The sequence below is a fragment of the Procambarus clarkii genome, chromosome 23 (genome assembly GCF_040958095.1).
Source record: "Procambarus clarkii isolate CNS0578487 chromosome 23, FALCON_Pclarkii_2.0, whole genome shotgun sequence".
Classification (NCBI taxonomy): domain Eukaryota; kingdom Metazoa; phylum Arthropoda; class Malacostraca; order Decapoda; family Cambaridae; genus Procambarus; species Procambarus clarkii.
Genome location: NC_091172.1, coordinates 38,170,984 through 38,196,267, shown reverse-complemented (window position 1 = coordinate 38,196,267; position 25,284 = coordinate 38,170,984). Strand labels below are relative to the sequence as shown.

The 25,284-nt window shown below is 41.7% G+C and overlaps 2 protein-coding genes across 2 annotated transcripts; one reads left to right on the top strand and one right to left on the bottom strand.

Annotated features, from left to right (window-relative positions):
- The first annotated feature begins 1,424 nt into the window (after nt 1–1,424).
- Nucleotides 1,425–2,117, top strand: LOC138367827 (uncharacterized). The gene has a single exon (XM_069329805.1). The coding sequence runs from the start codon at nt 1,425–1,427 to the stop codon at nt 2,115–2,117; it is 693 nt and encodes a 230-aa protein (XP_069185906.1).
- Nucleotides 2,118–3,918: 1,801 nt separating this feature from the next.
- Nucleotides 3,919–5,378, bottom strand: LOC138367826 (uncharacterized). The gene is made up of 2 exons (XM_069329804.1): nt 4,570–5,378; nt 3,919–4,201 (listed from the first exon to the last, which is right to left on the bottom strand). The coding sequence occupies exons 1-2, from the start codon at nt 5,376–5,378 to the stop codon at nt 3,919–3,921; spliced, it is 1,092 nt and encodes a 363-aa protein (XP_069185905.1).
- Nucleotides 5,379–25,284: the final 19,906 nt, after the last annotated feature.

The following is a 25,284-nucleotide window of genomic DNA, read 5'->3' as shown; positions in this document are numbered from 1 at the left end:
CCCGTTCTCGCACTTTCGTATAGTCAATATTGAGTTATTAAATACGTGCATGTGTGACATACTAAACATACTAGTTTACCTTGAAAAGCTTCATAGAAAACACCGACCTTACCTAACCTTCTTAGTATGCTAAGATAAGCATCTTATTGCTGCGTAATTACAATTATTACTTAACCTATTATAGGTATAGGTTAAGTAATAATTGTAATTACGAAGCAATAAGAGGCTTATCTTAACATACTAAAAAGGTTAGGTAAGGTCGGTGTTTTCTATGAAGCTTTTCAAGGTAAACTAGTATGTTTAGTATGTCACATATGCACGTATTTAATAAGTCAATATTGACTGTAAGAAAGTGTGAGAACGGATTGAAATTGAGACATGTCCCTACTAAGGACAATCCAGTCGATTACCTATCAAGAGGTTTAACATTGAAACAGCCAGCTAAGGCACATATGTGGTTTAATGGACCCTCATGACTGATTAGTGGTCAGTGGCCTAAACAAAAGTCATAAGTCATAGTGACCAATATCACAACACCCATGGTGGAGCCAGAACCTCCACGAACCTTAGCTATCAATCCTCATAATTATTCTAGTTTAAGCTAGTTACTAAGAGTAACTACACATGTATTTGATTTTCTCAATTAGATAGGAATTAGGCATCGCTTTCCCAGTCATATCAAATATTGGATTAAACGAGCTCAACAAGAGACTTATTTGAGTAAATATGAGAATCTTCCAGACAAATTAACCAAGTCTCTAGGCATCTGGTATGATGCAAATGATTACAACATATTAAGGCGTGGAAGACGTCTGCTTCATGCAGAAATTAACTTGGATACTAAAAATCCAATACTTTTACCACGTACCCAAACTTATAGTTTTACGTCACCATCAATATGGCACTTTACGTGGTGGACACTCTCACCGATCTTAAGCAGAAATTTTGGCTTCCCCGAGGTCGCCAAACTGTCAAATTACTTATTAAATCTTGTGTAATTTGCAGGAGGTACGACGCTCGAGTGTGTCCTTACGCAGGACCTCCACCACTTCCTAAGGAGCGAGTTGTCCACCTTCGTCCCTTTGAGACCACAGGTGTCGATTACACAGGAGCTTTAATTCTAACAGGCATTCCAGATAGAATTCCGGTGGAAACCTATATTTGCAACTACACGAGGCGAACACTTAGAAGTGACTTCTGACATGAGTGCAGAAGCCTTTATCCAAGCCTTTCGTAGATTTGCTGCACTCAGATCCAGCCCCAAATCAATGATTTCCGACAATGGGTTAAATTTTGTGGCCGGAGAAGCCTGCTTACGAGAAATATGGAACCATCCTGAGGTATAGTCTGTACTGAAACAAAGACCGTTCCAGTGGAAATTTATACCTCCAAGATCCCCGTGGCAAAGTGGGTTTGATGAACGGATGTTGGGAACTGTCAAGAAATGCCTAAGAAAGGCTTTGCATCGACAGAAAATTAGTTTCCCTGAACTGCAGACCCTTGTCACCGAAATTGAGGCACGAGTCAACAATCGCCCATTAACTTACCTTTCAGATGACTTCTCCCAGAGAGAACCCTTGAGTCCCTCTCATCTGATTCATGGTGGTCTTCTGAGTCCTCTAATATCTCTAGCAGATGAGGAGCCAGCTGACCCCTCATGTGTTAGAGGAAGCGACTTGGTGGAAAGCTATAAACATCTTTCGAGAGTAATAGCAAAATTATCTGAAATATGGACTCGTGAATACCTCACTGCTCTGAGAGAGTACCATTACAGAGCTACAAGCCCCTATAATAAAGTTCAACTGAAACCGAGAGATCTAGTCCTGGTTGAAAGTGATGGACCTGGGTCAGATTGGCCTTTAAGCAAGATTGTCGAGGTTCATCCTGATCACCAAGGTATCCTAAGAATAGTTAAGGTTCAGTGTCCAGGCACTACTACCTTAAAGATCTTGGGAAAGTTGGCACCTCTGGAATTAGCTGAACATGAAGTTTCCACAGAGACAACTTTACCCTCAGTTTCCGAGAACAGTGATACTGTCCCACAGAGCACACGGCCACTTAGAGCCGCTGCTCAACAATGTAAACGGAAACTTAAACAGTACTTTAGCTCTGACTAAGAACAGATAATTCATCATTCGATTTAAGGAAGTTGTGATGATACAGTGATAGGTTAATGTTCAGTAACTCACCAGTTACAAGTCATTGTGACCCTGAACATTCACCTCACTGTGGATTCAAAGTCTCCTAAATTTTGAATGATTTAATCATTTAACATTTATATTTTCTTATATCTAACCATGTAGGTTACAGATTATACCATTATATCATTAGTTTGAAAATATGTCTGAGTTTACAGAACCATTCTGTGACTAAGTAACATAAGTTTTACTCATCATAGTGACACAAGTCACTGAGTCTACTGTAGGCTTTAGAGAGTTCTTAACTCTGAATAAATTAACAATTTGATGTTTCAACATTTAGTATAAGATCCCTATGAAGACTTAGAGTCTTATCTGTTGTAACAGTTTCGGGACATCCGTTATGTGTGTACTAACGTACGAACATACTAACTTTATGATATAACTTCAGGGCAAAGGTATGTCAGTACTCAACATTGAACTGCGACCCGAGTTTCCCCCCCCCCCCCCCCCGAGTTATGTTGGAAATAGACCAACATTTAATTATCATTTGTATGCTAAGTATAGCATTTACTAACATGTGGTACTAATTGAAACTTATATTTTCCCCTACTGCGCGTCATCTGACAAATTCTTCCTACTAGGAATGGCGGTATTGCGTCAGACAATTTCGCAGAGGTATAAATACTATCTACATATTAGAGAATTAAGTAATATTCTCACTCTGTCAGTATTCCCTCTGTGAATTATTAACTGACAGTATAGCAATCAGTGATCTGATATTAGCGTGTTATCAGCTGATATCACCACTATCTAACAGTTTATCTGTTATAATAAATCGTCATGGTGGAATCAGAAATTTCCTTCCATTTCTCGTGTAATAAGAACTCTGTTCGTATTAATTATTACATGACGTGAATTTATATAACATTAAATTTCCTATAATGTAAACCCCTGTGTTATCGTCTCATTTAGTAAAGCAATTATAAGGATAAGAATTTCCCATTTCTATAAAACATATCCGCACCTACACGGACGAGACGGGTTAGAGGGAGAGAGAAGGAGCGCCATTGTGATATAAAACGCCATTGTGGTGCAGCCTGGTGGTGTCTTATACGCACCTTATATGCTTTGAAAACGGAAAACGGAAGCGTGGTAGGAGCGACGCCAACACACGCCATTGCAGTTTAATACCGGCGTACGTTGAGTCAAGATCTGGATGGGCTAATATCTCGTGATCTTAATATCAAGCGCGAAAAGTGGCCTCCCTCTTTTGTCAAAGAGGGTGGTCCTTCGAATATTTCTATTTCAGTTAATTAAATATTATTTACATTACGAGTTAAGATTTTCCACATGGGCTGCTATTTGATGGATGTGAGGACAGTTTACTATCTCATGAATACTTGAACAGCTTATCTGCTTTGCTGTCAGACGTACAATTCTGCTTAAAATGGGGTATGATATTTGGGTAGCTATTTTAGTTTTGAAATTATCACTGCATAATGAATAATTACATTTGTGGATGACTATCATATGAATACAGATATTAGAATAATCTAATTTTTGAATAATAATAATATTATTATGATAATTATTAATATATTATAGGTGTTGGCATCATACCAGATACCTAGAGACTTGGTTAATTTATCTGGAAGGGTTTCATATTCACTTCCATACGTCTCTTGCTGTGCACGTTTGATCCAATAGAGGATAGGATTGGGAAACTTATGTCTGATTCCTATCTTCGCAGGAAAATCAAATACATGTGCCGTTACTCTTAGTAACTACTCAAGTTGGAATAATTGTGAGGGTTAATAGCTAAGGTCTGATGAGGTTCCGGGTCTGTCATGGGAGTAGTGATATTGGTCACTATGACTTGTGGTTTCTGTTTAGGCCACGGACCACTAACAAGCCATGAAGGTCCATTAAACCACATCGGAGACTTGATCAGCTCTTTTAATGGTAAACCTCTCGAAAGGTAATCTGCTGGATTGTCCTTGGTAGGAACATGTCTGAGTTTAAATCCTGCAGATAATTCATGGATTTCCCTAAGACGATTGCTGACGTAAGGAGTTTTATTATTATTGTTTCTTAACGATTGTAAGACTGCCTCATTGTCTTACCACACTACAATCTCACCAAAGTGAATATTATTGAGTGTCGTGGTCAGGCAATGAGCCAATCTTACTCTCACCAGCAATCTGCAGTCAACTCCATTTGAGGTAAAGATCTCTTCTCGATTGGAGCAACTCTTGCTCTGGATGTGAGTAAAAATGATTGTGCATTATTGACTAAGTAGGCTACAGTGCCATACGCTTTACCAGAGGCATCGCAAAAGACGTGCAAATTCGTGGGTAAGTTTTGTCCTGAAGCATTATGAGGAAATTTAAAAACACCTAACTGATTGAAATCCGTTGTGAGTGTTTGCCATTTATCTTGCAACTCAATTGGCAACGGATCATCCCATCCCATATTTTTCTGCCAGCATTCTTGCATGAGGAGTTTGCCCCTTATTAAAATAGGACTAAATAAGCCCAAAGGGTCAAATGGTTGACTGAGATACGAGAGTAATTTTCTCATGGTAAGGGTTGAATTATTCGTTTGTACTGACTTGACATTCATCTCGTCGGTAACTGTGTTCCATTCCACTCCCAGAACTTTTAATTGCTTAGGTACCCGATAACCAGGAAACTCTTTCTCGATCATCTGGTTTAATTGTTTATTGTTTGAAGCCCATGATTGTAGTGGCATATTGGCTCCTAGCAACTCACAATTAGCCTCATGGTAAATTTCTACCAATTTAAATTTGGCGTTAGTGGTACCCTGGAAGCTGGCTACATACAAGTTGCCACTAATTTCTGCTTTATAAGGGCTATTTGACTTCTTCAAATGTGTATCTAACGTTGCTTGAAGTAGAAACGGTGAAGAGGTCACGCCGAATAGCACAGAGGCAAACCTGTAGGTTATGACATTACTGTCAGGATCCAGTGGATCCTTAATCCAGAGAAATTTGATAAAATCACGATCCTCCTCTTGTAAGCCTACTCTAAGGAAAGCTTTACTGATATCAGCAGTATAAGCAAAAATACCAGTACGGATTCGTAATAATACGTCACATAGCTTTTGTGTTAGGCTAGGTCGAGTTTTTAGATACTCATTCAAGGACACGCTGTTTGCCTTCACTTTGGCAATACAGTTAAAAACGATACATATTGGTGTCGTCACTGAGTCTTTCATTACAGCGTGATGGGGTAGATAGTGACCTGTGTTGGGATTGAGTACTACAGATGTTGGAGGTAGCATGTTTGGAGCAGATGCTCTTTTGTTTATGATCTTGTTAATAATATTTCATGTACCTGATAATGTTTTTTGTTGTTGTTACTGGCGGAGAATAAAACCATGTGGACGAAGATTGTTTGTCTGACCAAAACCATAACAGTGACGACGAGATTTAAACATCGCTGGCAGAGAGCCTGGGTACGAGACGTGGTGTGAGGATCAAGACAGTGCTGGGTACGTCGTGTGGACGAGTGGACGCTTCGCATATAACAGTGGAGTGTGCTACACCGTGGTCCATGGCTACCATGTCAATCGAGCCGTTAAACACTGCCAAGATCTCGTTGGACCTGTGGCTCAGCCTGCTGGAAGCAAACTTTCAGTACCAGGAGATTAAGGAGGACGCCACCAAGAAAGCGGTACTCTTAGTTTCACTGGGTTCTGAAGCATATAGTGTTCTCGGAAATTTGTGTGCACCTGAGCTACCGCACACGAAGACCTATGTAGACTTGATTGCTTTGCTTAAACGTCAGTATGGGGTGAAACAATCATATCACAGGAGTTTGATGGATTTCCAGAAGAGGACGAAAAAGCAGCAGGAATCCGTACAGGATTTATTTGCAGAATTGAAGGCTTTGGCTAACCACTGCAACTTCGGAGCACAGTTGGACGGCAGGGTTCGGGACCAGTTGTTCATGGCAGTGGAAAAGGAGACTTATTTCCCTAACCTGGTGGCAGAAAATTTGGATCTACAATCGATGACTTCATGGACAGTGCTGTAGAAGATATTGAACCTGGAAAGGGCTTTTGGAAGTAAGACTTCTTCTCAGGAAATTATGGTCGTACAGAACCAGACCAGATGTACACACTGTGGATACAAGCACATACGTAGCAAGTGCAAGTTTCGTGCATATATATGCAACTTTTGTAACTAGGAGGGACACTTGCAGAGAGTGTGTAGGGAATATCTGAACAGGAACAACAAGGCCTGGGAGAGGAGACGACCAGGGAATGCAGGAAGAAGAGGTAGTGGTACTGTGGTCAAGGCAGTAGAGGAAGGTAACCAGTCTGAAGAAGCTGCAGGTGAGGAAAACCGACTATATTCGGTGAAAGAAAAGGTATGTTCAGTGAAGTCACAAGTGGTGAATTTTGTAATTAATGGGAAGTTAGTTCCCTTGGAACTGGACACTGGTGCTGCAGTGTCAACATTGTCTAGAGATTGGGCAGATACCTTGCAATTGAATGTAAAACCAGGTAAAAAATCTTTAAGTGCTTATGATAATGTACCGATTAAGGTCTATGGCAAGGTGTCGGCAAAAGTAGGTTATAATGGAAAAGAAATTGTCCAGGATTTTTATGTAGTGGATTCACATAATCCTAGCCTATGTGGTAAGGATCTCATGGAAAAAGTGGGAATTTTCTTGGCGGGCCTAGATGAATTGTCGATAGTTAAAACAATTAAAAGTGCCGAACAAATGTTAGACAAATATTCAGTGGAGGCAAATAAGCCAATTAATAGATTGGTGGCAAAAATTCACCTGAAAAGTGGGGCTTCACCTAAATTTTTCAAGGCAAGAACAGTGCCGTTTCATTACAAGCAATTGGTAGAATCAGCCCTGGAAAAGCATGTGGCAGAAGGCATCTTTGAGCCAATTACACATAGTGAGTGGGCAGCCCCAATTGTACCAGTGTTGAAGGCAGATCGGAAATCCTTGAGAATCTGTGCAGACTTCAAAGAACTGAACAACCGCATACACTGTGAGAAGTACCCTTTACCTAAGATAGATGAGTTGTTGTCAGTGGTCTGCAAGGGAGCAATTTTTTCTAAGATTGACCTGAAAGATGCTTACTTGCAAATTCCTGTAGAGGAGGAGAGCCAGAAATTGTTAGTGATTAATACCCACAAGGGGTTATTTAAGTATAAAAGACTTCCTTTTGGACTCTCCTCGTCTCCAGCAATTTTTCAGAGATTCATGTCCCAGTTGTTAGTTAACATTGAAGGTGTGGCTAGTTTTTTAGATGACATTATTGTATGTGGGGAGAATGAGGAAGTGCATGATGTTAGATTAGAACAAGTTTTGAATCTTTTGCAAAAGCACAATGTGAAGATTAATAAGGGAAAAACAACGTTGAAGACCAAGGCCATCTGGGGTACCATATTTCAGGTAAGGGCTTTACTCCTTCTCACAAAAATGTAGCTGCTATAATAGATGCCCCAGCCCCAACATCAGTTGGGGAAGTACAGTCTTTTGTTGGGATGGTTACATATTTTTGTAAGTTCGTGAAGAACTTTTCAACAAAATTAGCACCCTTGTATGAATTGTTGAAAAAAGGGGCTAGATTTAAGTGGGGAGCAAGAGAGGAAAAGGCATTCAGGAATATTAAGCAGGAATTGATCAATTCTCCAGTGCTCACTAATTTTACAGGTAGACTCCCGTTAAAACTGGAGGTAGATGCTTCCCCAGTAGAAGTGGGTTGTGTATTATTACAGGAAGTAGATGGTCAGGATAAAGTAGTATATTTTGCTAGCAAGAAATTATCTCCTGCGGAACAGAATTATTCTCAGATAGATAAAGAAGCCTTAGCTTTGGTATATGCTGGAAAAAAAACTGAGGTATTTTCTGCTGGGGAGGAAATTTCTTGCTAGAACAGATCATAAACCCCTGCTAGGATTGTTTGGCAGAGGTAAGCAGATTCCAGTTAATGCCAATGCTAGAATTCAAAGATGGGCATTACTACTCTCTCAGTTTGAGTATGATTTAGAGTTTAAGCCAGGCAAGGATAATGTAGTAGCTGATGCATTAAGTACATTGCCTGTGACAGAAGAATTAAATTCCAGTATTCCAGTGGAGTATGTTAACCTGGTGGAATCTATGTCTTTTGAGGATATTTCATTCCAGACTATTAGGAAGGCAACTGGTAGAGATCCTAAAATAAGTCTGTTGTTGAAAAATGTCAAATATGGTTGGAATGATAATTTGTTATTGTCAGAGTATGCTGCAGTGAAGGCTGACCTTAGTATTCACCAGGATGTACTCTTGTATAGGAATAGAGTGGTGGTGCGTGGGGAACTGAGACGTAAGATTTTAGAACAGCTGCATGTAGGCCATAATGGCATAAATGCTATGAAAGCAGAAGCTAGAAGTTGGGTTTGGTGGCCCAAAATAGACCAGGATATTGCTGAGGTAACAAAAAATTGTCATATTTGCTTTAAGAATTATCAGAAACCCCAGGCCCCAGTACTTTCTTGGCCATGCACTGGAAAACCCTGGTCTAGACTTCATGTAGATTATGCGGGACCTATGGATAATAAATATTACCTAGTGGTGGTGGATTCATACACCAAATTTCTGGATGTGCATGTGTGTAATTCCATCACATCATCTGTAACTTGTGAATTACTAAGGAAAACATTTTGTAATTTTGGATTGCCAGACATAATTGTGTCAGACAATGCTCCTTATTTTGTTTCTGTGGAAATGGAGGATTTTTTTAGGAAAAATGGTATTAAACATGTAACACCTGCCCCCTATAATCCTTCTTCAAATGGTCTAGCAGAGAGAGCAGTGAGATCCCTGAAAGAAGGGTTAAAGCGGTTTACGGAAGGTACTATTAATACAAGGCTTTGTAGATTTTTATATAATCGAAGGAAAACTGTTCATTCTACTACTGATAAATCTCCTTCTGAAATACTGTTTAATAGACACTTTAAAGTGCACATGGAAGCAGTAAAGACAGATCCCAATAAAGAGAAATCGGTAACTAGCTTGGCCAGTCAGTTGGCTCAGGGAGAGGAATTGTTGTTTAATGAGGGGGATGCAGTATATGCAAGGAATTTTGGAAGTGGAAAGCCCTGGGTGGAAGGGAAAATTAGGGAGGTCCTAGGCCGCAGGAACTTCACTGTGCAAGTGCAGAGTTTTGGGAACATTAATTGGAAAAGGCATGCCGATCAGCTCATGCCAAGGTTCACAGGGAATTTTGAAGACCCTTCAGGTGGGGCAACTAGTGATACCCATCCTTATAATGAAGGGATAGCAGCACCTGCAGGAGACCGGGAGGCAGAGCAAGGGGCAGTAGAGGGTAATGGGGATACAGTTAACCCTATGGACTCTACAAGGAGTAATTCAGAAGAATGTTTCCCAGAAGTAACGGGTCAGGACTCCCAGTTGAGAAAATCAGGAAGAGTCATACGACCGCCTGATAGACTTAACCTGTAGGGATTGAGTTTATTTAAAAGAGGAGGAATGTTGGGATTGAGTACTACATATGATGGAGGTAGCATGTTTGGAGCAGATGCCCTTTTGTTTATGATCTTGTTAATACTATTTCATGTACCTGATAATGTTTTTTGTTGTTGTTACTGGCGGAGAATAAAACCATGTGGACGAAGATTGTTTGTCTGACCAACACCATAACAGAACAACCTGTTTTTCGGTCATCATTATCAACAACTTTAATGAATTTACTGTCGAGTTGTTGTTGAATTAATTGATGATACATATTCAGTTTATCAGGCTGTTTCTGTAGCCGTATTAATTGAGACTTTAATTGGGAGGCTGCCATGAAATAATTCACTGGAAGTTGGGGATTATTCAACTTCCATGGTAGTCTCACCCAGTATTGTTTATCTATATAGACAACTGTGTCCAGATATTGCTGTAAGTCCACGTATCATCAGGGATTGGCTTATCAAGGACAATACCTAAAGTGTCTAAATCCCACAGACGATATACAGGTGGATCAGACTCATTATCTTCAGATATTTCTCTGAAATGTAGGGGTGACTGTTCCAAGCCTAGTCACGCCACTATTGTATTGTTTGATTGTTTGTTGGTTGACACAGATTTTTGCTGAAAAAGCACCGGTCCTGTTAGCAATTTGCCTCCAGCAAATGACAACAAATTCATCCCTAGTTGTCGGGTGCATCCATTTATAAATCTGTAATAATAGTCAGCAACTATTAGGATACCAATGTCTGTGAGGCGGTCAGAATTTTTTTTGTGATACGCTAGCCTAATGCGGTTACGTCTGAGATATTTCGCAGTGTGAACGAGTCCTGTGACCTGCAGGTCTGAAGGAAGCTTATCCACTACTTCCGCTAATATTGAATTAGTGGAAGATCCAAGTCGTACTAATACCTTGACTACTTGGTATTCACGAGGTCCACTGTTAGTCAAGAACCCAGAGATACTTAATTTCACACGTTTGGCAGGTTTTAATTTCAACTGCTCAACTAACTGTTGTGTGATGAAGGTCTTCTGTGATCCTTGATTGAAAAGACCTCTAGTATTGACTCTATACTTCCTATTAATTAGTTTAAGCTGAGCTGTAGGCAGAGTAGTATTATTGCCTGACTCAGTTGCAAGTACATTAATTTCTTGGTGTACTTTGCAGTATTGAAATGTGGGAGAATTCATAAAATCCTCCCGAGGTGTGGTAGATTGTGATGTATTTCTACATAAGGCATAATGATGCATACCTTTGTTGCATCTACTGCACAACCGTAGATGGACTACACATTTACTGGGGTCATGAGAACCCATGCACTTGGTGCATCTATGTAATTCTTGATTGATTGATTGTTGCCGCCGAAGGCGGCTAGTTTATTGTGCACCCCATACTCATCCTTTGAGCGGTAGCGCAAAAGCATTACAGAGGGCACAAAAGGTCTTTATCAGTGCTCATCTTAGATTATTACATAAACAATTTCTTCAATCCTTCACACCTTATAGATACAATGTCAGCTAGTTACAGAGAAAGTGCCATTACAAGAGCTACATATTTACAGTAAGTCATCATACATTAATGGTAGGTCTTGTCGTTAATACATAATAGTTTAGCCAATGGGGATATTACAGAGTCATAGGGGAGCTTCTGTTTATTATTAGTCCTCACAATACACTATATGTAATTCTTGTAGGCGTTTAATCCTGGTATCAAAATTAGGATAAACATTGCATTTATAAGTGACATGCTCTTGTTCACAGAACAAACACTTTCTCTCTCTTGCTGAGTTTGTCTTCTTGGCAGACACGTCAACTACAGTCTCAGAGGGAGATACTGAATAAAACCTATGTTACCACTCTTCTTTCCCGTGGATGGAGCAGTCCTAGGCTTGAATTTACTAGACTTGTTCAAAGTCGATTTTGGTTTAACTGAATTGTCAGTACTAGGTTGCTTAGACTCAGGTTTAATCTTATCATGAGTTTTCAACCTGTTGACCGTTATTCTTAACCCCTCGAATATTTGCTCGAGAGTGAGAAACTCTGTTTTATAGTGTGAGCAGATTTCTGCTAAAATATTTCGAGGTAATTTCCTCTGTAAAAGTAACTTAACTGACCATTCGGAAGCTGGTACATGAACTTTAGTACCTAAGGCCTTCACTAGAGACTATACTTCTAGCCTGAAGCTTTGAAGTGAGTCTGGTCGGTTACTTTGTGCATTCAGATCCACTAACTGATAATATAGGTTAGCTATACTTAACTCCTTGTTGCAATAGTTCCACTTTAGTAGTTTTATAGCTTCTTCATAATTGCTCTCAGCAAGAGCTAGGTTATTTATGACCTTTTAAGCCTCACCTTTGAGAAGACTGTTTAGGTAAGAGAATTTAGAAACCTTATCAAGAGAAGGTTTTGCATGTATATGAACTAAAATGAAGTCCAAAATGTGTCCCAATTTTCTTCATCCAGTCCTGCAAATGTAGGTAAGTCTAAAGTAGGTCGACGAACCTCAGGTAATTGTACACTGGATTGACACACAGTATTATTTGCATTGAATTTATGATGACTTACTATATTACATAGTACATTAAGCTTATCTTGAGTGTCATCTTCATATTGAGATGTCTCAGCTAGAGTTTGATCGGTTTTATCAGGATCAGTTTCTGCTGCATTCAGTATATCAAGATAAAACCTGATTGTAGATCTGACTTGATCAAATTTGAGATCAGCTACTCTCAATGATATTTCTAATTGATGGTAATCAATGGGAGTTTCTTTAGATAAAGTTTCAGACTTATTAATCAGTCTGGTTAAATGGCCTTTAAGGCCAATATAGGTTCTCTTTAATTTTTCAGGAGTAGCCATGGTGGCTTTAAGTCCAAATTTCATAGGACTTGAATAGGTATTGCTAATGTAGCTTGGGTACTTGTTCATTAGTTGGCAAGTAAATTGATTATAGCCTAAATTATTCTGGCTAAGTTGCACTCTTCCTCATTCCGAGTTAAATGCATCTACCTAACAACAAGCAGCTAAGAATTTTGAGCAATACTTGAATGTCACAATTAGAAATTCTCTTCATTATCACCATTTGATGTAATAGTGAACATTCAGCAGCACTCAAAATTTATATATGCAAATAGTAAATACACAAAATGATTTAAATACATATGTATATATACTGTAATCAGAGTCAGTATAAGGTACTTGAATCCCACCCTGTTGCAGGATCAGCACAATAATGAATATAAGGTACTTGGATCCCACCCTGTTGCAGGATCAGCACAATAATGAATATAAGGTACTTGGATCCCACCCTGTTGCAGGGTCAGCACAATAATGAATAATATAATGCGCTATTGACTAGTTCAAGACTAGTTGAAATAATTTCTACTAAAGAACCTACTAAGTTATTTAGTCTGCATTTGCACAAAACTCAGCACAATCACAGCCTAAATTCCTACCTAATAAAGGGGGCGTAAATTAATTAATGGTGCGGTAATGTGAATATGTGCTGTGTTTTTGTTTTTTTTAGATTTTATAATATATAAATGTGCACTTGAACACACAAGTAAAACTATAAAATATATAGTTAATTTTGGCTTGCTAGCCACAATCTTTTATGATGGTTGATTGTGTTGATCAATTTGTGAACTACATATGACCTAAACTCACCTGACAGGTGTATACCATCCCTTGCCAGGTTTGCCTGTATGGTCTGGCTGTAAATTGAATGTAAGTGGCATCCAATCATACTGTTTTCCTCATCCGAAAGTTTATTTATTTGGCAGCCCTTTGGTAATATTCTGGACTTACTCCCCAACGATTATTACGACTTAGTTGACGAGGTTGCACTAATGTGCACACTACTGACCTGCTAACAAGTTTAAATGAGGAAATTATTGTTTTAAGGTGATTAATTACCTCAGCTGGGTGTCGAGTAGGATGGATGTCATTATAGTAGTAGTAGTAGTAGGCATCCTTCAGTCTCGGGAGACTATGGAGTTGCGCCCTAGTTGTCAATCCTGGTGCAGCGTCTGGTGTGACTGATGAGGCCAATCCGAGAGTGGCAGTCCATCCCACACCGAGCACAAACGAAGTTCGATTCTGGTCTGTCTTCCTGGCTACCAGCTTTCCTTCTCTGTCTCTTTGCCTCCGATTCCTTGGCAAGTGACTCCTCGAACTTGGAGAGACCTCTTTGAACAGACTGCCTCCAGGCTGAACGGTCTGCAGCCAGTGTCTCTCATATAGCAAGATCGAAGTCCATGGTTTTCAGGTCCCTCTTGCATACGTCTTTGTACCGAAGCTGGGCTTGCCTGTTGGACGCTTTCCTTGCAACAGCTCTCCATACAGGAGATCCTTGGGATCCTGCCGTCGCCAATTCGAACAACGTGCCCGAGCCAGCGCATTCGTCTCTGTTTCAGCATTGTGTACATGCTAGTGATTCTTGCTCTCCTCAAGACGTTGTTGTTTGTCACCTTGTCCTGCCAGGTGATGTCCAAGATGTGTCGAAGGCAGCGCATGTGGTAGGCATTCAGCTGTCTTTCCTGACGGGCGCGGAGTGTCCAAGACTCACTGCCATAAAGAAGAGTGCTCAGGACACAGGCTCTGTAAACCTGAATCTTAGTATACTCAGTTAGCCTATTGTTAGCCCACACTCTCTTTGTCAGTCTGGACATGGTAGTAGATGCCTTACTGATGCGTTTGTTTAGCTCCGTATCAAGAGAGAGGGAGTCAGAGATTGTGGAGCCCAGGTACATGAAGTCGTGAACGACTTCCAGTTTGGAATCGGAGATGCCGATGTCAGGTGGGGAGTCCACTCCTTGTCCCATGACTTGTGTTTTCTTCAGGCTGATGGTGAGTCCGAAAGCCTGAGAGGCCTCGCTGAAGCGGGTCATGAGCCGTTGGAGATCTTCGGCTGAGTGGGCAGTGACTTCTGCGTCGTCGGCAAAAAGGAAGTCGCGTAGACACCTAAGACGAACCTTCATCTTGGCTCTCAGCCTGGCGAGGTTGAAGAGCTTTCCATCCAACCTGGTCCGGAGGTAAATGCCTTCCGTGACAGATCCGAAGGCGTGCCGCAGCATAACTGCGAAGAAAATCCCGAATAGGGTTGGAGCCAGTATGCAGCCCTGCATTACTCCACTTCGGATGTCAAAGGCGTCTGATGTTAGGCCATCAAAGACCACGGTGCCCCTCATGTTCTCATGGAAAGATCTGATGATGCTGAGGAGCCTGGGTAGGCATCCGATTTTGGGGAGGTTCTTGAACAGGCCATCCCTGCTGACGAAGTCGAAGGCCTTCGTCAGATCTATGAAGGCTACGAAAAGTGGTTGCTTCTGTTCCCTGCATTTCTCCTGCAGTTGTCTGAGGGAAAAGACCATGTCGATGGTGGACCAGTCAGCTCTGAATCCGCATTGTGAATCTGGATAGACTCTCTCTGCAAGTACTTGGAGCCTCTTCAATGCGACTCGAGCAAACAGCTTTCCGACAATACTGATGAGGGAGATTCCACGGTAGTTGTTGCAGTCGCCCCTGTCACCTTTATTCTTATACAGCGTGACGATGTTGGCATCCCTCATGTCCTGTGGCACCTCTCCTTCTTCCCAGCAGAGGCAGAGAATTTCATGCAGCGCCATGAGCAGGCTACCTCTGCAGCACTTCAAGGTCTCAGCAGGAATGCCATCTTTGCCAGGAGCTTTACCAGAAGCAAGGGAGTCTAGGGCATCGCTGAGTTCTTCGAGGGTCGGCTCGCTGTCGAGCTCCATTAACACAGGCAAACGCTCAATGGCGCTCGGGGCGTCTTCGGTGACCACATTGTCCCTGGCGTATAGCTCAGAATAGTGCTCGACCCAGCGCTTCAGCTGCAGTGTCTGGTCCTGAATCACCTCGCCAGTGGCAGATTTCAGAGGAGCGGTTTTCCTCTGGATTGGGCCGAGGGCCTGCTTGATGCCATCATACCTTCCCTTTTCACTGCCTGTATCCGCTGCAGTCTGAATCTGGGAGCAGAGCTGGAGCCAATAGTTGTTGGCACATCGCCTGGCGCTCTGCTGCACTTTGCAGCGGACGGCCCGAAGAATCTGTAAGTTGTACTGACTTGGGCAGGCTTTGTAGGCTGCCAAGGCGTTTCTCTTCTCCTCGATGACAGGTGTCATCTCTTCCAAGTGAGCCTCGAACCAGTCTGCCGACCTGCTGGTCTTCTTGCGAAAGGTGGAAATGGCAGCGTTGAACACAGCGTCTCTGAAGTCCTCCCATCTTTTACAGGCAGTGACCCCGGCTGGGCCAGGAAGAGCTTCCTCGAGCACGCATGCAAAATCTTCCACCTTGTCCTGGTTGCGGGTCTTGGTAGTGTCGATGCGAGGTCTGCCCGCCCTTTTCGAGTGATGAATCTTCTTTGGTTGCATCTTGACCCTGCTACATACCAGGGAGTGGTCGGTGTCACAGACAGCACTCTGGTAGCTACGCGTAATCTTGACGCTGGGTAGACTTGCACGCCTGGTAAGAATCAGGTCAAGCTGGTGACAGCGCTTGGATCTGGGGTGTCTCCAAGATACTCGGTGTTGAGGCTTTGTGCCGAAGAACGTGTTGGTGACACAAAGACCATGAAAGCAGCAGAGTTCTAGCAGACGTTGCCCATTCTCATTCATCCTCCATATGCCAAATTGACCCAGGCAAGTGGGCCAAATGTTGTGCTCGGCACCCACTCTGGCGTTGAAGTCGCCGAGGATGAACAGTGACTCCTTTACAGGGATTCTCGCTATGACTCGGTTGAGGTCATCGTAGAATTTTTCCTTTGTCTCTGCTGGAGAAGTCAGGGTTGGTGCATATGCACTAATTACATTGACTGGTCCTGTTTGGGAGTGCAGTTGCAGAGACAGAATTCGTTCAGTTTCCCACATCGATGGCATAATGTGTCCCAACAGTGCATTCCTGACGGCAAACCCCACACCATGTTCTCTGGTCTCATCAGGTGGTAATCCTTGCCAGAAGAAAGAGAAGGTCCTCTCTCTCACAGATCCTGATTCAGGGAGCCTGGTCTCTTGGAGAGCAACAATATCCATCTGCAGTTTACTCAGCTCTCTATCGATGATTGCTGTTTTTCGGGCGTCATTGATTTCTTGCAGGTCGTCAGAGAAACCTGGTGTCAGTGTCCTGATGTTCCATGTGCCCAGCTTTAGGGAAGTTGATATTTTCTTCTTTGGTTTGGTATTGCTTGGTGCAAAGTTGTCGGGCCGCTTGTCGGTTTAAACCCTAAACCCCACGCACCAAGTGAGGTTAACGGACCGTGGCGAGGCAACACCTTATTGGCTGGGGTTTGCCCAGCTTGAGGCGGGCGGTAGCTGCCCAGTGGGGCGCGATGACCCCTCCCACCGTCGGAAGCAACCCCTGGCGTCACACTCTTCGCCAATCGAGCAGAAGACTTAAAACCGGTAGACTGTCGTTTCCCGTGTTGGTTCGACGCTGTGAGGCGAAGCTGGAGTGCCCTCTCCAGGGCGCAAAGCCTGGGTAGGTAGATATGGAGGAGAAGCTGTTACCCATGCAGCAGGTCCCTCCTCTCCACGTTAATGAAATTATCCAATAGAAAGGCAAATGCCAATACACATGGTTCCAGCAACGTCGCAGGAGCTACCAGAACGAGGTGGACGTCAACAACGAACTGCCTTAGGGGCTCCAACTCCGGATTTTTCCTCGAGGTTGACTCCTGAAGCCTTTCTCAAAAAAGGGGTATGGTCGCAAGGCAGCGGATGTTTAAAATCAGGGTTTTCCTCACCCTAGATGGGCTGCCTTCCCAGGCTAGCGAGTCCCATCTACCCGGAGCAGCTGGTTTTAAGGCGCCAGAGGCAGATGGATGTCATTACCACCTAGATAAATAATGGTTAGATGGTGAGGCCAATTTAACCCAGGTGTTAATGTGGAGTTATTGTAGAAATTGTGAGCTGTTGCTCCTATTGACCTAAAGATTCTTACCTCAGTGTGAGGTATAGATCTAACTGTTGTGGGTAACTGACACTAGTGCTACCTTATACATGAGATATAGACAGCAAATAAATTGGTGTGAGTAAGGCTAACATATATGGTACACTGCCGGTACCCACAGATAATGAAATACGGTTAGTCTAGGTTACTACACGCGGTAATTAGTAATGGTTAATTAGGATAGCTTGATTCTCAACTATCTATCAGATTCGAAGAGGACTAAATTTGTTTTGTTCTCTGAGAATTGATGTAGAATTTAATATTAATTTGGATGTATCCGGTTCGAAAAAGACCAAATTTGTGTCATGAAGGAAAGCTAACTCTCAATATATTGATATTTAATTGAATTACTCGAAGGACCTCCCTATTTTTACTGAAAAGAGAAACAGATAAATAAACAATAGAAAAGGACTGAAATACCAGTACCTGTGGATAATGTAACCATTAAGAATTATTCCTTGAATATTAATGGACTGTAGATTAGATTACTATTCAAGAGGTAAACTTTCCCAAACTTCACAAATGGGGGGTTAATACCAGAAGTTGAGTTACTCCTAGTACACTTCAACGAGGCTGGTTCTTCCTCGAATAAAATTAGTAACTCTTACTAAGATACATAAATGATATAAACATTTGATAATTTGGTTAGTACCAAGAATATATTGAATAATGGTTAGATAAGAAAATTGTTCCTATCTAAAGTTCATGAGGCTATGAAATTATACTTGACTTCCTAGCTCACGTAAATGAAATATAATTTTTAATTATTATTAGGTTTCAACTGTTCATAAGTAAGTGATAACTAAATTGAAATAATCTCACCTGCTTAGCTGTGACAGTGAACGGAAGCGTGGTGTCGAGATGGCGTCATCTGGAACTTGCTGGAACACGTGACTCGCCAGCGTAGCGTGGGAAATTGTTGCACTCACGGCAGCTCCAACACACGCTGGAAACCCAATGGGGTGTAAAAATTGTCTATATAAGTTAAATTATATCATTACGATTCAATGGAAGGGACTAATTAAATTCCTTGTGGACGTACTTGTCGTTAGGGGAGGTATCACGACGTAATGATGAACTAAGGGAAAAGTTATTCATATAGCATCGGTGGACAACCTGCTGGTTGTCCACCGATGCTATCCTTGGATCGCTAATGTAGTAATTGCACACTCCAGGGCCGATCATGTAGTTGATGAAAGTTTTGCCTCTCCCTGGACTTATGGCCGCCACGTTGTCTCAGGCGTCGTCCACCCGCATGGAGGTCTCGTGTCCGACTCTCTCCTCCCTCAACCCCTCTCTCGTGCATGCGCAACATATTTTAGTAGAAACTGAATTTTTTTTCCTTGTAATTACTCTACTTACGTCAATGAGAATAGGGTCGCAATTATAGGGAGTTAAATATTGTTTATATTCTCGTTATATTCTATATTCTACGAGATGTGGAAGTAAGTATTACAATTCATGGTGTTGTAGAAAGTGTTGAAATGCAAAGTGTGGTGGTGCATCAAAACAAGGTGTTGCAGTATTACAATATAAAGTATTTCTGGAAATATTATACTTCAAAGGACAGTAGTCTTAGAATACAAGGTGTAGAAGCATGTGTTACAACACTAGGTATGGCAGTAAGTGTTACAATTCAAGGTGTATCAGTAAGTGTTACAAAACAAGGTTTGGCAGCAAGTGTTTCAATGCAATGTGTTGCAGTAAGTGTTACAATAAACTGTGTGGCGGTGTTACTGTATTTGCACTGCGAACATAACGTCTCACTGTATTTGGACTACCAATGTAATGGCCAACATACTGTATTTGGACTACCAATGTAATGGCCAACATACTGTATTTTGACTACCAACATAACGTAGCAACATCAGTTTAACAATACTTTTTTTTGCACTTCTTAATAGAACAAATGCTTCAGTGTTTGCAATTTCAATGTTAAATAAATAAAAATTTATTATGAAAATGTAGGCTTAATTGAGTTTTTTATACGATATAATTAGCTAAATATTTGTTAACATATTTCACATAAACTTAACTGAAGATAATGTAAAATAGTAATCAGTAAATTTATCTGGGTGTAACTTTAGCTGGAGAGAAAAAGGCTCCGCCAGGAGTTGAACCTGAGTCTGCCACTTTAGAGGCGGCCGTGCTGACCGCTGCACCACAGAGCCGGACTCTGGAATTATTATGTTTATTATATAAATTTTGCGGATAAAATGGTTATATATAAACAATATAAATGATCGTATGTAACAATGTGTGACGGTAAATATTACAATAAAAGGTGTGGGTGGATTACAATACAAGGTGAGGCAGTAAGTATTTCAATTCAAGGTGTTGCAGAATTACAATACAAGGCGTGGCAGTGTTACAATACAATGTGTGGCAGTAAGTATTATAATTCAAGGTGTGGCAGTGTTACAATACAAGGTGTGGCAGTAAGTCTTACAATACAATGTGTAGCATTGTTACAATACAAGGCTAATGCTGCCGGTGTCTACTCTATTTCATGTTCGTCTTGTCCACTCCAAAATTTTGGGGAAACTGGCCGTACACTTAATGACAGACTTAAGGAACTCAAAAGAGGTTTTATGTCTGCAGACACAAACAATGCTATCTTAAGTCATGTTAGAGATTTTTGTCATAATATTGATTGCTCTTTCCTAACTCTACTTTTCACAGACGCCGTCTTGTCTAATCGGCTCTGATACACAACCTGCCCAACATGAAACTTAGTCCTGTCTTTGTTGCCGTTCACTCTTTCTAACAAGCGGGACCTAACATAAGCCTACCAATCCTTTGTCTATTTCTTTCGCCTCTTTTACTTACGTTCCCATTCTTACACCTATTGTTACCCCCTTACACCTATCCTATCTGTACCTTTTGCCTTGCTCTTACCTTCCTCTAAGATTTCCTCCTCCTCACCTCTCTCTTGCCTTACTAAATGCCCCGTGCATTTTTTGTCTCAGCCATACACAAACTAAGACTTGTTTGCAAGTGCTGCTGGGAGGTAATAAACCCAATAGTTTAAGTATAGGCATCGATAGGCATAAAATAGCTTCAAACTCCACATTAATCCAACGAGAGCAGCTGCATTAACTGCAAATTCCACAGCGACTACAGTGATTAGAAAAGCAGTTGAAGAATGGAACACACTAGTGAACATTCTGCATCTACATCCACCACCGAGATAATGTTATTAAAACAAGAATAAAACCAGCGCACTAAAACAGAAACGAGAAAGAAACTGGAAAAGTAGGAAACCACTCATTTTAAATTTTGACTCATATATCACAGTAACAAGCATATCGTGAGTAACCGAACTCAATTACTGGCTCACCATAGGCCGTGCTAAATGGACATTTTGTTCTGAGTAGCTAAATCTAAAACCACAATACCAACAACCTTGTCTCATCACAATCGACTTAATAATGATCCAAGACGGAGCGAAACGTCGTCGTCTCTAATTTTTTTTTTTTTTTTTTTTTTTTGCAGGGATATTCCTGCGCGTGCCCTAAGTCTCTGGCTGGCCCACTACGTGTTGCTTGTTTCCGTTTTACTAGGGCGGAGCATGAGTATTTATGACTCGTATGGTCGCTTAAGTAAGATTTTGCCATTTGTGTTTAACAACTTCTTCTGCTCTGTGAATCGATGTTGAAGTCTTAATGGGTTTGTAACTGTGTACTGTGTTAGAAAATGTTCCAGTGGTCTGTCGGGCATTTCTCCACAGTGCTGTCTCTTTATCTTCTGGTGTATTGTTTAGTCAACACACCAGAAGATAAAGAAGAACACACACAATAACAACACATTCAGCCACGTTATTGTGACTCATCATCTACGTAGCAGTAAGTGTTACAATACAAGGTGAGGCAGTAAATGTTACATTGCAAGGTGGGGCAGTGTTACAGTTCAAGGTGTGGCAGTATTACAATACAAGGTGTGACAGTAAATGTTACATTGCAAGGTGGGGCAGTGTTACAGTTCAAGGTGTGGCAGTATTACAATACAAGGTGTGACAGTAAATGTTACATTGCAAGGTGGGGCAGTGTTACAGTTCAAGGTGTGGCAGTATTACAATACAAGGTGTGGCAGTAGATGGTACATTGCAAGGTAGGGCAGTGTTACAGTTCAAGGTGTGGCAGTATTACAATACAAGGTGTGGCAGTTCATGGTACAACAAAAGGTGTGGCAGTAGTATTAGAAGGCATCCCTCTGTCTCAGGAGACTATAAAGTTGCGCTCTGGTTGTGGGTCAGGAGTGGCCTTTCCAGGGTGCAAAGCCAGGGTAGATACGTTAAAGTATCAAAGACAACACAATGTTAATGTGTTGATACGGGGGAGAAGCCGTAGACCTTTGCAGCAGGTCCCCTACCCCCCCCCCCCCCCCACGGCGCCGTCAGTCAACAAGTAGGTAAATGTTACAATACACGGTTATCTTGAGATGATTTCGGGCTTAGTGTCCACGCGGCCCGGTCCTCCTCCAGGCCTCCATCCCCAGGAAGCAGTCCGTGACAGCTGACTAACTCCCAGGTACCTATTTACTGCTAGGTAACAGGCGCATCAGGGTGAAAAAAACTCTGCCTACTGTTTCTCGCCAGCACCCGGGATCGAACCCGGGACCACAGGATCACGCGTGCAGTGTTCTGTCCGCTCAGCCACCGGCTCCCCTGAAGGTGTGAAGTGTTTCTACGCATGGTGTGGCAGAGTTACAATGCAAGGTGTGGTAGTGTTTCAATTCATGGTATAGCAGAGTTACAATACAAGGTGTGGCAGAGTTATAATACAAGGTGTGGCAGTAAGTATTACAATTCAAGGTGTGGCAGTGCCACATTGCAAGGTAGGCCAGTGTTACAGTACAAGGTGTGGCAGTGTTACAATACAAGGTGTAGTAGTAAGAGCTACATTACAAGGTGTGGAAGTGTTACAATAGCAGGTGCACCACTAAACGTTACAATACACGGGGTGGCATTAAAGGTTACAATAAAGTAACGTTCTACTTGCTGTATTTGAATAGATTACAAAACATATAACCTGCTGTATTTGAACAACCAATGTAGTTTCCCATTACTGTATTTAGACTAACAACGTAACATTCCACATACTGCATATGAATAAATAATATAACGCCCCACATACATTAATTGAAGAACCAAGAAAACGCGCTATTTCCTGTATATGGAACCCATGGGACCGACCCACCTAATGTATTTGGACTAACAACGTAACGTCCCACATACTGTATTTGGCACCAACGTAATGTACCATCACCAGTTTTACTATTCTTCTTATTTTTGTTTGTTTTACAGAACAAATTCTTCTATGTTTGTTATTTAAAAGTTAAAAAAATAAATAACAAATGATCATGACACTGTAGATCTAATATAGTTTCTCATATATGCTATAATTAGTTAAATATACATATTCACATTTACCAATACTCTGCTGAAGATAATGTAAAACATTAATTAGTAAATTTATCACGGTGAAAATTTAGCTGGAGACAAAAAGTTGAACCTGAGATGAAAGTTGAGCCAGAAGTTGAACCCGAGTCTGCCACTTTAAGGGCGGACGTGCTGGCCGCTGCACCACAGAGCCGGGCACTGGAATTATGATGTTTATTATATAAATGTTGCGGATCAACAGCCCTCCCTCCAGCACTGGCATAGAAGTTCATGCAGCTCAGTTTTAAGTGTTCCTCGAACGCATTTGAGAACTTCAGGTGGAATCCCATCGTCTCCCGGCGCCTTCCCAGTGGAAATTGAATGCAGTGCTCTCTCAACTTCTTCCACAATCGGTTCAAAGTCTAGTTCTTCCATGATGAGCAGACACTCGATTTTATCCAAGGCCTCTATGCTGACCAAGTTATATCTCTGGAGTAGAGTTCGGAGCAACGTTCCACCCAGTGATTCATCTGTTGATCACGATCTTAAATGATCTCTCCAGTGGCTGACTTCAGAGGAGCCGTCCTGTTTTGTGTAGGGCCTGTTGCCTGTTTGATCCCTTCGTTCATGCCTCTTATGTTGCTGACATTGTCCACGGTCTGCATGCTGGAACAAAGTCGGAGCCAGTAATCGTTAGCACAGCGCCTTGCAGTTTGTTGAACTCTTCTGCAGGCAGTTCGGAGGACCTGTAGGTTTCTTCTCTGAGGGCAGGTTCTTGTAGACTGAGAAGCTCGTCTCTTTTCGTCTTCGAAGGGCAACAGTTCCTCTCCACTGGCCTCGAACCAGTCTGCTGACTTGTTCTGCCTCTTACCGAAGGTGGACATGGCAGTTTTGAAAATAGAGACCCCCGAGGTTTGACCACCTCTCACTTGCGCTATCGCAGGGTGGTCCAAGAAAGGCATTTACAAGCACAGCAGTGAATTCACCCACCTTATGAAGGTCACGGGTACTGTTTACGTTAATGTGTGGTCTTTCCTCCTTCTTTGCTCGGTGGATTTTCCGGGGTTGGAACTTTACTTAGCAAATTACGAGGGAATGGTCGGTATTACAATCTGCGATCTGAAAGCTGCGGGTCAGTTTGACGCTTCTCTGATTGCTACGCCCCGTAAGCAGCTGGTCGAGTTGGTGCCAATGCTTAGACCTGGGGTGTCTCCAGGGAACCTTGTAATGGGACTTCGTGTCGAAGACGGAATTGATGACACAGAGATCATAACGACAGCAGAACTCCAGGAGGCGCTGCCCATTCTCATTCATTTTCCCAAATCCAATGATCAAAATTCAATGAAAATCAAAACTCAATCAAATTCAATTATCAAAATTGCAGATATTTTACAGCACCTGATGTAAACAATGTATTAACAGATAATCACAATATTTCTGTAATCAACTTGAACGTTAGATCCCTAGGTAAACACTTCGATGATGTTAGTGCCTTGATTGAAACTATTGACAACAAATTCTCTTTTATTATACCTACTGAAACGTGGTTGAAAGAGGATACTACTCAACTCTTTAACATGCCTAACTACTCGGCAATTCACAACTGTCGTCAAATTCAGAGAGGTGTTGGTACTGCTCTTTACTACCACTAAGAACTAACATGCTTAAAAGTAATTAGAACTAGAGACTGCTGTGGGGAGTATATCTTCGCCAGTTTCAGAGTCAAGGGTGCCGAGTCTGTCCTGTCTGTGGGTGCAGTCTATAGATTCCTTAACACTGATGTGTCCGAATTCAATTCAAACCTTAGAAATCTAATACTAGATAACAGACTGAACAAAAACCATCTAATTATCGCAGGGGACTTTAATATTGACCTCTGCGAGCCTGAACACCCTACTGCCGTTAGCTTCCTCAACTGTATGAATTCCTGCTTCCTCATACCCTTAATCACTAGACCAACTAGAATCACTGATAGTACTGCTACGACTCTAGATCACATCTGGACCAACAAAACCTCTCCGCTTACTTCAGGTATAATCACCGATAGCACTACAGACCATTACCCCACATTTCTCTTAACTAACATTATCAAACCACCTCTTGAGTCAAGGGAGTTAAGCTTTAGGCTGCACAATGAAACTGCTATAAACAATTTTATAACTGCTGCTGATTATGTCAACTGGGAGTCCGAGTTAGGTAACATGGGGGACATCAACCTAGCAGTGCAATCTTTTCTTCAAACAACTCTTAGGCTTTATAACACCCACTGTCCTATGCTTACAAAACAAGTCACAAA